We start from the raw sequence: 11,503 nt of genomic DNA, 5'->3' as shown, positions 1-11,503 counted from the left end.
ATAGTTATAGTGTTGGGAAAGTGAAGCCTCGTGAGCAACGGTGTGTTGTCAAAAACTTGAGAACACATAACAATCTGATAACACAAGATAGTTCCATGCTTTTGCGGTTCATGCTGGGGTTCCTTATCCCTACATCATTTTTAATCTAGGTATATGAGTCTGTGTTTACCGGCTGATTTAAAAAAAAATCTCTACCCGGTCAACGGAATGCCGTCGTGTAACGGAAATACAGTACGTCCCATAAGCGTGTATCCCGTCATTCAGGGGGATGCTCGTGTCTTTCGGTAATCACTGCCGCAGCCCCTGCCAGCTGGCATGGCTCTATGGAACGCTGTCCTTCTTATGGAACAGTTGGAAAGTAGCATTTTATCACGTTCCCCACAAGGTTAGCAACTCCGTTAACGACCTCCTTTCCACATTATATCTTGACTGTTGTTCATTTCCTTGTTGTCGCACACCAATTGGTAAGGTTTATATTTGGAATGTACAACGTGAACACTTGTATGCGTCGCCCCCTTTGCTGCTAAATCAGAATACAAGTGTAGAATTTAACTTAAGCGAATATTATCTTACCAAATCGAGGTTGTAGTAACTTGCTATTTAGCTATCTGCAATTTAGCACGGACAGCGTATGACATTAACGCCATGCGATAGCCTACATATAGTAGGTTACTCAAGTCAGATTTTTGTTTGTAGTTCCAGAGTGCGTGGATTATATAGTGCGCATTATCATATATTATTTGTGTTGCTTTTTGAAACAGGGTATTTTGCATTTTAGTATGACTTGTCTTGCCAGCTAGCAAGCAACTGCAAAATTCATTGCTATAGCAAGCAACAAGCTAATGACGTCATATCTGGCTAACTAAGTTAAACGTTGAAAGACTCTCACTGGATGCATAGCTGCACATTTTGTTCCGACCTCAGGAGTGACCGTCTTTAGCGTCACCATGAACTCCTCATTTACTGATCCGTTTTTCTGAAGTTCCAGACTAGGCTGTGTGTGTCCAGCTGTGACTGTTGCTTGGTGCTTTGAAATAACCTCACAGACTAACCCAGAGACTCTCCCCAAAATCAAATGAGCTGAAGCACAACATACCCATAGCAGTGCCAGGCAAATTCTGGTTTCTAACGGATTACTCTTCTGGTAAGATAGCAGCTGCCAATCAACAAGGCAGAAATCACACCTTGATGTATGTGCCTTATGATAACTGCAAAGTGTTTTAAAAGGCAGCACTGAATAGGATAGTGGGGTGCAGCTGAATTTTTATAACTGCGAAAATCACCCCATTGGAATAGAAGGAGTGTAAGACAGTGCTGGTAGTCTCTTCTCTTCGTTTGATTATGCTTTCGGGGTGGCAGTATGGCATAGTAGTAAGGACTTGTAACCAAAAGGTTGCCAGTTCGATTCCTCGCTGTGGCACTGCTGCTGTACCCTTGGGCAAGGTACCTTGCCCAGAATTGCCCCAGCAAATACCCAGCTGTATAAATGGGTAACAAAAGCTGTAGCCTATGTAGGTCGTTCTGGATAAAAGTGTCTGCTAAATGACAATAATGTAATGTAATGTAAATGCTTTTGGGACAGGCCTTGGCTTTCTTTACTTACCATGAAACCAAATAAAAAACTGCTCTCTTTAATCTTTCTTTGTTATAATCAAGATTATTTCAAGTAACCTAAATGATTTGCTATAAAGTTACTGTAATGCTACATCATTTGATACAGCTGGGGAAAAAAAAACAAAAACAGTTCCAGGACCACAAATGCTGCAGATGATCCACAGGTCTCTACTGACTCTCTGTGATGTCCTATCGAATGATGACCTACAAGAGCAAGCTCCACCTTATTTTCTTCAAGTTGTACATCCAGTATCTAAATGGACATACTGTTCTGGCCAATGTATGGAGTCTGCTGTCTCAGTCAGTTCAGGAAAACCTGTGAATCAAGTTTGTCTCCGGTGAAATGTACTTCCACCTCAGAGGGACAATGCTTTGAAAAACTTCCAGATTGTCCAGAATCCAGGAGGAAAAGATTTAATTTAAGGGATTTGATTTTATAACCTTATGTTTGTCGTAGATGGCTTAAAATGACGAATTACTTTTATTACAAATGAATAGAGAGGTGACAGAAATAGTTGTTTGTTTATTAGCAGTGGATATGTTTTACCTGTTCTCCCCTATCATACAGGACAGAGTGGTATGCCTTCTGAAACCTCGGAACACTCACAAGCAGCCTATATCGTGTATGGGAGCTTCATCTGAGTCATTTCAGAGACAGATGTGGAAGAGTTAAAAAAAAAAAAAAAAGCAGCAGGAGTGAGTGCTACTCTTTGACGTTCCGCTGCTAAGGCGCTGAGATCAGAGTCATGATGCCTCTGGTGCTGCATTTTGACAGTTTTTAATTCTTAACTTGGTAAAGTGTAACGGACGTGCAGTCTGTCTATTTCTTGCGTGATTAAGTAGTTAATTTATGAGCGTGAGTTCCAGCATGGCCGCTTGATATCCCGCTTCAGACCAACCCACTCTGTCTCCGACGCACAATCCCTCCGCTCGCTTCTCCTAAATAATTTTACACTGCGGTGGGGGCCTTTAAGAATACAGTATTAAGGCGGCCATATTTGTTAGATTTACATTTCGCTCTGTCTGCAGTGCGGAGCGACGAGTTATCATGGGAAAGTCTACAGAAAGACAATGTAGCCGGTCAGGTCTGGCTTAAACATAATGAGGGAAGGAAATAAACTTGTAACAATAAACTATATACCCCACATATGCGCCACTTTTCTTGGAACAATGTGAATGCAAGAGGGAGGAGAGAAAGAAGAGCGATAGAAAGGAGGAGGGGGGGGGGGGGCGTTCTGAAATAATATAGTCAGCCATTTTTTATGTAAGGGGATTTTTTTCTTATGGGGGGGTTGTTAAAAAATAAATATAAGGGCGGCCATCTTTATTCCTCTCCCTTGTAGTGTAAAATATTCCAGACCGCCCCCCACATTTTGAGTGTCGATTTGAATATTAAATAAAATTTTAAATTCCAGAGATACACTTTATGTGTTCGTGCACGAGTCGCTGACAGGATTATAATGTGCTCTCCTCTTCGCATGAGTGAGGAAGACGAGGGCATGGTGGTTAATTCCGAGGGAGGAGATTTCGATGAAGAAGACGAGGACAACGGAGACATAGACGAGAAAGCAAGCGACATAAACTCGCCGGCGGCACCTAGAGAAACTACACTAGCCACACCAGGTACAGTAAGGTCTCTGGCTGACACTGAGCGCGCTTGCAAAATAGTAACGCAAACCAGACACATGCAAATTGAAAGCAGCTCTAATTTTATTTTAACATGTATATATTTATATCTATATAACAATGTGGATAATTCAGTAAAAGTGGTCATCAGACATTCAGTCGCTTAACGCGTTTAAAGTTTAAACACAACTTTATGCTAAACTTGACCTCCCTCCGCGGCTATTTTTTCGAGCGGATCTTCCTCTAATTGCCCCCTTACTGTGCATGAATCCAAAATTAACAGTGACGAGGCACATCATTGAATAGTTTTACACGACATGGTTAACGACCCAATTTCCAGGCAACATGGACATCTTCTGTTCCTGAGCACGGTTTTTCTGACCGGTGGCACTTTGCCGAAACCGGCCGCAATGGCAGAGTAAAGAGCGCGAGAGTGGCAGCAGATGCGATGGGAAAGCGCGTGTCTGGTGGGAAAGGGGTTGTGACCCAACCTTGACCCAGACCACCAGTGTCGCAGTACTGACAGTCACGGTTCAGGATAGGACACAGAGGTTGGTTACCACCGCCCGGCCATAAGAGCGCCTAACGTGTCCTCCCACTTTAATTGCATTTCTTATTCTCCGGCTACAGAATCGCTCTTAAACTGAATCGCCGAACAAAATTCTCCACGAAAGATGTGGTCATCGCCTGTAAAATTATCTCAGAATGAAAAGTTGGAAAGATGTTTGGGCCTATGTTCAAGATTATTCTTGTTTAATATGCGTTAATATTAATGTGGATATCAATAAAATATTATTAGTATTTTATTCATAATAATGTGCATAAAATTAGCGAAATTCAAATGAAATGGAGGCATTTAATTACGCAGTTGCAAGTGAAAAGTTTATGTTCTACCCTAAAGTAATCACTTTTTAAATCCATAAAATGTACGATAGAAACGTAAAAAAAATCAAAAGCCTCGCCTAAGGCGTTTTCGTGTAGTTTGTGAGGAATTAAAATGACTGTCATTGCATAAGATCGGGCCCTAATTTTTTATAATATTTTTACAACAATCCACTGAGCTTGCCGCCCGCTAACCCCTAGCCCGAACTTGTGGTCAGTCTAGCTGTCAGGACGCAGATGTGGGGAGCAATAGGTGGGTGTCGCGTCAGTTCACAGCGCTCCGCTGCGTGCGGCCTCGATCACCGAGCCCACAGTGCGCATTGCTGCCGCCTCTGGCTATGCTTCGCGGCTGAGCGGAGAGAGCAGGGACCTCCACCGGCGGGAGCTGCGGGTACATTCCTACCAAGGGATAAAATCAAACTACGGCGGCCTGTTGAAAGACATTTGGTGTCAGAGAGTGTGCTGACAGATGTGTCTGCCTGTTGTGTAAATAACGTGGGAAGAACACAAATAGGGATAGCCTACATTACGTTACACCTAGCAATATAAACAGAAGCATAGCCAGTCTTTCTTAGGTTTTTGCATTCGAACAGAAAGCCAGAGGTTTCCGTCAATAATGTAAATAATATGTCCGCCAAAAGACATTTTGTGTCTGTCGGCTATTCTGTATTCGTGGCCTTAGTGTGCAAGATAATGTGTACATGGTATTTTGGGTCATGCTTGGTATGGTCGTTTTAAACTGTATATTATCAAAATGTTGACGTTTTATTCATCAGATTGTTACAGACCGATAAAAACGAGTTATGCGAAATGTTCATCTTATGCATCTACAGTCAACTCTCTATTTGTGGTCTAGTTTGTAGTTTATGTGAAATATAGTATTTTTCTTGTAAAATTATTGCATCATAACAAATGTCTTAAGCAAGTATACATTTCTACTTTGACACACGTTTTTTATTCCAGTGGTTTTAAATTGACCACGTTTGTAAGGTAAACTGTGGCCAAATATTAAATGAATTTTGTTGCTTTCTCCCTTGTCACGAAGCCATTTACGTAAGCCCTGCCCAGATTTTTTTTATTCAGAATTCTATAGGAGGCAGTGGTTAGAAAAACACTGATATGGCCCTAGAGTATTAACAACAGAAAATACAAGGCATGTTCAGTTGCCAGTTTCATACTTTTGTGTTTTTGTTGTTATTTAATTGTATAGTATTTTGAAAATATTATGTAAGTGTTGCAAAGCATGCAAGTATTTTTTAACTATTGTTAAAAAAATTCTGTTGTGCTTCCCAAAACTACCCCCCCCCCCCCCCCCATACAAACACACACACACACGCACGCACACACACACGCACGCACTCTCACACACGCACGCACACACACACTACTTATAGATGAGGCTGAAGAAGGAGGAGAGCCGTCAGATAGGGATGGAGGTACAAAGAAGAAGAAACGGGGCCCTAAGAAGAAGAAGGAGCTGAAAGACAAAGAAGGGAAGACATCCAAAGGCCGAAAACGCAAGAAGATTGTGAGTCAGCAAAACTTATGAGAGGCTTCTCTGTTATTTTATTTTATGTTACTTTGCTTTATATGATACGTTTAATATTTAGGGTTATTATTTCATTATATAACGTTCTCTGGACTTCTAGGACCACCTCACTCTTGGTTACTTTGTTCAAATCTATATCCCTTTCATCTTTAATTCACTTAATGTACATTCCCTCCATTTTTGCATAATAGTTGACCTAGGTCTATCAGAGGCTACACTTTGGTAAAAAAAGCCAAAAATGCTGAGATATAATTTTTAGTGGGTAGGGAGGTATATAAATAGCATATCCACCTGCATGTATAACATATTGTAACCTGCACTAAACTATAGAGATTTTTTCAAGATGGGCTCTTCTGAAGAGGGCATAGGTGGTTTACTTGAAGGTTTACACTGATGCTATGAAGTATTTTTATATGCAGAGACTTATTTAATACACAGGATAGCTTATTAGAGTTAGTAATGGAAGCAGAGATCCATAGAGTATTCTAGAACAGCCTTGACACAGTGCTAGATACATTCTAGATGAGACACAAGATGTTGAGTCTAAATGGTCTGAATGAAATTCTGTCGTACTATGCACCCCGTCTTTATATTTTTCTCTGTTTCTTTGCTCTCTTTCACTCTCAGGATAGTGATGTAGACAGAGATTCAGAAAGGGAGTATGGAGAGAACTCTGATAGTGGTGCTAGTGGCTTCACATCTGAAGCAAAAAAGAAGAGAAAAAAGCACAAAGAGAAGAAGGAAAAGAAGGCTAAGCGGAAGAAAACAGAAGATGGTGAGAGCAACCAGGAGGAAGTGGTCAAGGTAAGCAGGAGACTGAATCATGAGCTCAGGGCTTGCAGTACATTTTTATGTATTCATCACAGTTTCAAATAGGCTGTATTAGTTTTCACTCTAACATAGATACTACGTCATACTAGGCCAAAGTTAAGTAGGTATTGAATACAAAAAAATACAAAAATACAAAAATGTACTTTATCAAGCCAAAAAGATTAACTTTAAATGTTTTCTTACTCATAGTATATGTCATCTGCTGAAGTGAAATCCAGTATGCTGCTAATAATTATTTGCATGTTTTGCAAAAACAAAAATTGCATTTTCCTTATCAATTTTAAAATGAAGTACTGCAGTTTTTGTAAAACAGTCAGGTCTTTTGTCAAACGACTGTAAGTTGCTTAATTATCTTCGGTGAGAGATCCTCCAAACCCTTTAATTTTCCCTGGCTCTTCCCTGCAGACTTCTGGGGCACTTAAGTGTGTAAAATGGCTGTTTTGTGCGCACCTCCCGTCAGCGCTTCCTTGTGCATGTGTGGGAAAGCGTTGCAGTGCAGCGAGTTTAATGCTAAGTGGGTCATTGCAAAGTCATGGTGTTTATCTGCTGAATTCACATTCTATGCACCGGCATCACTTTAGCCAATGGTGCCAGCTTTTTCTATGTAGTATTAGCATTAGCATTTTTACTTTACGTTACATTATTGGCATTTAGCAGATGCTCTTATCCAGAGCGACTTACATCAATTACAGGTTTTTACAATGTTATCTATTTATACAGCTGGATATTTACTGAGACAGTTGTGGGTTAAGTACCTTGCTCGTGGGTACAGCAGCAGTGCCACCATGGGGAATCGAAACAGCAGCCTTTCTGTTACGAGTCCTGCTCCTTAACCACTATGCTACACTGCTGCCCCATTTTTTAGGAGTTTTTAAAGTCTTCTTTGGGGAAAGAAAACCCTGAATTATATTTGAGCCATTATGGCGGGATCATGATGCAGAAATTATTTTCACCTCATTGTCAGTTAGTTTGGTAAGTCATACTCTATTGGTTGGCTTCATTTGGTGTAAGACGCCATTATTCATTTATGCAACCCTTTCCAGCCAGTGGAACAGAAGTCATCAGGGCAACTGGCACGAGATTGGGGATTAGAGGATGTGGATCATACTTTTACAGAAGAGGATTACCACACACTAACCAACTACAAAGCCTTCAGCCAGTTCATGAGGTAAAGTGTCTTAGTGGCCCAGCCAAGTACCTTATCATAATACTATGTATAAGCTTACTACCTTGCTTAATGTCACAATGTCACTGTAAGAGTAGGTGTGAGGTGATGGATGGTTCTGTATGGGGTGCCCAACAAATAGAGCACATTATCCCATCCTTATTGTAACATGGTAACAAACAGTCAGCGTGTTCCCTTATTTTTACTGACATGTTTCGTATGTATTTCACATGCTTTAGCGGACAATACTTTCAGGTTTCTACTCCACCCAACCATGAAACCATCTGTCATTGATTGAACCATTTTGACCAGTAAGAGAGCTTTGAATAGACTCTTGAGTGACTCAGTCAGGTAAGGAATACATTCAAAGTGCAAGATCAGCCCTGGAACCAAAAATGTCATTAGTTGGAGTCTGGGCTGTGTCATTACCAGGCCCGGCGATATGGGGGTGCTTAGGGGTGCATTGCACTCTAGATGGACCTCAGCGCACCCCCAGTTGTCTCCTTATATCCCAAAGTCTACATAGTTTTTATGACTTTTTGTGCACCCCTCTGTATTTTCTCCTGGTGCTGAGCCTGGGCATTAGCCACCAATGACCCAAAGTCCACAGCAGCAGAATATAATTGGCTTAGCTGGTCAGTTACATTTGCCAGGTTCTGCTCATCACACCACTCAATAACACCCTCTAGTAACTCTTCAGGTGGCTGTGAATTCCTCAGATGAGGTGGGGGTTGTGCCAATCCAATATTTAGTGTTTGCTCTTCTGTGGTGCACTGTGGGACTTATAGTGCCTGAAAGAAAGGCAATCCGTTAATCACAGGAAGAAAACCTGTTTGACTGTAGCCCTCCAGGACTAGGGTTGTGTATTCCAATGTCTTGGTCAATTCTAGGCAACACCGCTGGCCACAGGACAGGTGAGTTCATTTAAGTGATCCGGTGTGCGGTTGTCTCTCTTCCCCACAGGCCCATGATTGCTAAGAAAAACCCCAAGATCCCCATGTCTAAGATGATGACCATCCTGGGGGCCAAGTGGCGAGAGTTCAGCTCCAACAACCCCTTCAAGGGCTCCGCTGCAGCTGTAGCTGCAGCTGCTGCCGCTGCCGCCGCTGCCGTCGCAGAGCAAGTGTCCGCCCCCCCCTTCCCCGAACCTCCTCCCCAGCCGCCTCCACTCCGCAAGGCCAAGACCAAAGAGGGCAAAGGTCAGGGCAGCAAAGGGTAGCGCCAGCAAATGAAGACTATAAATTTCAGAATTTAGGCATTTTGCCCCCAGATATCCCACTTTGATTAATGTCAACATCCTCATCATCCTCATCTTCTTCCTCTTTTCACCCCGACCCCTCCCCACAGGCCCAGGGTATAAGAAGCGCAGTAAAAGTCCTCGCGTCCCAGAGAAAAAGAAGGCTAAAGTCAAGAAAATGGCCCCTCTGCGCATTAAACTGGGGATGCTGGGCAGCAAGAGGAAGAGAAGCAGCTCTGTGAGAATCTGTGTGTGTGTATGAGTGAGTGTGTGTGTGTGTGTGTGTGTGAGTGAGTGTGTGTGTGTGTGTGTGTGTGTGTGTGTGTGTGTGTGTGTATGTGTGTGTGTGTGTGTGTGTGAGTGAGTGTGTGTGTGTGTGTTTGTGTGAGTGAGTGTGTGTGTGTCTGTGTGTGTGTGTGTGAGTGAGTGTGTGTGTGTGTGTACGTGTGTGTGTGTGTGTGTGAGTGAGTGTGTGTGTACGTGTATGTGTGTATGTGTGTGTGTACGTGTGTGTGTAGGTGTGTTTGTATGTGTGTGTGTGTATGTATGTTTGTATGTGTGTGTGTGTATGTATGAGTGTGTGTGAATGAGTGTGTGTACGTGTGTGTGTGTGTGGGTGTGTTTGTGAGAGAGGGTGTGTGTACATTTGTGTGTGTAAGGGCGACAGGTTTTTAAGTGTGTTTGAGGTTTATGACCCCTCTCCCCTTCCTCCTCAGAGTGAGGATCTGGACGGGGAAGAATCGGAGCAGGAAGACTCCAGCATGCTCGGCTCCGCTGTTCGCCCTGACAGCAGCAGCCTGGTCAAGAAGAACAAGAGAGGTCGCCCTGCCAAGAAGAAGAAGAAGAAGAAAGGTATGCATTAGGAACAAATGCTTCTGCTAAGAGCTCTCCTGTACATTTGGTTGTTGGTTTGATCATTTAACCGAGAAGGTTTATAAAAGGAGAGATCCCGTGGTGTACACCCTCTCATAGATGACCTCACCCCTGCCTGGTATGGTGTGTTTGAATATCTCTCTTGCAGTGGATTGTGTGGGTGGAGATGGGTGGAGTTGTCTCAGAGTGGTCATAACTGCGGCAGTTCCATGAGAACTGGTAAAATAATAACAAAAATATTCTGCCAAGGTTCCCGTCACTGAACAAAACATGTATCCTAGTAACACGGTGATAATTATGCTGTCTGCCATATATGAATCAACTCTCTTTCCCTAGCAGACCTAAGTGAAAATCACTACTTGTATTGTGCTCATAATATATTAAATTAACTCATTGTTGCTTTATTAGACAAAAAACTGCCTTTCTTTCACATTATTATATTACATAATATATACTATATAATATAATAATACAATTATTATATTCTGTCATTTAACAGAAACTCTTATCCAGAGTCACACACAGTAGGTTACAATTTTATCCATTTATACAGCTGGATATTTACTGAAGCAATTGTGGGTTAAGCACCTTGCCCAAGGGTACAGCAACAGTGCTGTAATTCCAATTCAATTGAATTGGAACTACTCTGAGCAGGGGTTTGTTCCGGCAAATTTTGCTGTAATGTCTGAGCCAATCATAGCAATCAAAGACATGCTATGACACACTGCAAACAAAAAGACGTCGCTGGAGGTTACAGAAGAACATGGCATTTAACACAGCGCTCCATCCACCAGTAAACCTTGCCTATTTAACAGCTGGTGAAGTGTTGATTTTGCTCTATGCATGGCGACCTAACGTCTCACTTCTTCCTTTTCTGTCTCTCTCTTTCTCTCTCTCTCTCTCTCCCCTCCACCCCTCCCTCCCTCGCTGTGTTGCAGTGTTGGGAGAGGACGGGGATGGTTACGAGACCGATCACCAGGATTACTGCGAGGTTTGTCAGCAGGGCGGTGAGATCATCCTGTGTGACACCTGCCCCCGTGCCTACCACCTGGTGTGCCTGGAGCCGGAGCTGGAGAAGGCCCCCGAGGGCAAGTGGAGCTGCCCTCACTGTGTGAGTGTCCAAACGCCTTTCGTACCAAAGTAACTGACTGCCCCACACGCAGAATTAGTACATTTACATTCATTCATTTAACAGACAAGTACAACACAAGCATGGAGTCACAATATTAGAAGTGCTGCATGACCAAGTTTCAGTAGTTGGCCACATACAAGGTACAAGCTGGCTGGTAGAGACACAAGTGCATTTAAGTTTTTTTTTTTAAGAAAAATAGAGTTTAGGACATAAGAAATTGCTTTAGGTGGTAGTGATTCAGGTGAGCGCGGAAGAGCTGTGTCTTCGGATGTTTCTTAAAAATAGTGAGGGAATCGGCAGAACGGATGAAGTGTGGAAGTCATTCCACCATCGGGAGACAATGTCAGAGAAAGGTCTGGAAAGTGATTTTGTGCCGCGATGTGATGGGACCACCAGGCGCTGTTTGGCACAGTGGTCGGGAGGGAACGTAGGCTTGTGTCACATGACTCCTGTGTTATGTTATGAATCATCAAATACCTGGTGGATATTTTTATCTGTTTGTCAGTAGCCCATTTAGATTGTGTGTAAATGGACAGGAATACGATAAAAAATGGAAATGTTTGTTTTTTTATGCAGATAATTCCTTTGTTCCTG

At 42.6% G+C, this 11,503-nt stretch overlaps 1 protein-coding gene across 3 annotated transcripts in view; it reads left to right on the top strand.

Moving 5' to 3' along the window:
- Positions 1-2,849: 2,849 nt before the first annotated feature.
- Positions 2,850-11,503, top strand: part of LOC118773953 (chromodomain-helicase-DNA-binding protein 3-like) — a 34,462-nt gene continuing 25,808 nt past the window's right edge. For all 3 annotated transcript variants that reach the window (XM_036523005.1, XM_036523007.1, XM_036523004.1), the window contains exons 1-8: positions 2,850-3,237; positions 5,517-5,650; positions 6,299-6,475; positions 7,546-7,670; positions 8,631-8,866; positions 9,015-9,142; positions 9,621-9,756; positions 10,716-10,888. In XM_036523005.1, the coding sequence (XP_036378898.1) occupies positions 3,075-3,237; positions 5,517-5,650; positions 6,299-6,475; positions 7,546-7,670; positions 8,631-8,866; positions 9,015-9,142; positions 9,621-9,756; positions 10,716-10,888 (1,272 nt within the window). In that variant the 5' untranslated portion in view covers positions 2,850-3,074. The remainder of the gene's footprint in view (positions 3,238-5,516; positions 5,651-6,298; positions 6,476-7,545; positions 7,671-8,630; positions 8,867-9,014; positions 9,143-9,620; positions 9,757-10,715; positions 10,889-11,503) is intronic.

The sequence above is a fragment of the Megalops cyprinoides genome, chromosome 3 (genome assembly GCF_013368585.1).
Source record: "Megalops cyprinoides isolate fMegCyp1 chromosome 3, fMegCyp1.pri, whole genome shotgun sequence".
NCBI lineage: Eukaryota > Metazoa > Chordata > Actinopteri > Elopiformes > Megalopidae > Megalops > Megalops cyprinoides.
The sequence above is the reverse complement of the archived record's forward strand: the minus strand, read 5'-3'. Positions and strand labels throughout refer to the sequence as shown.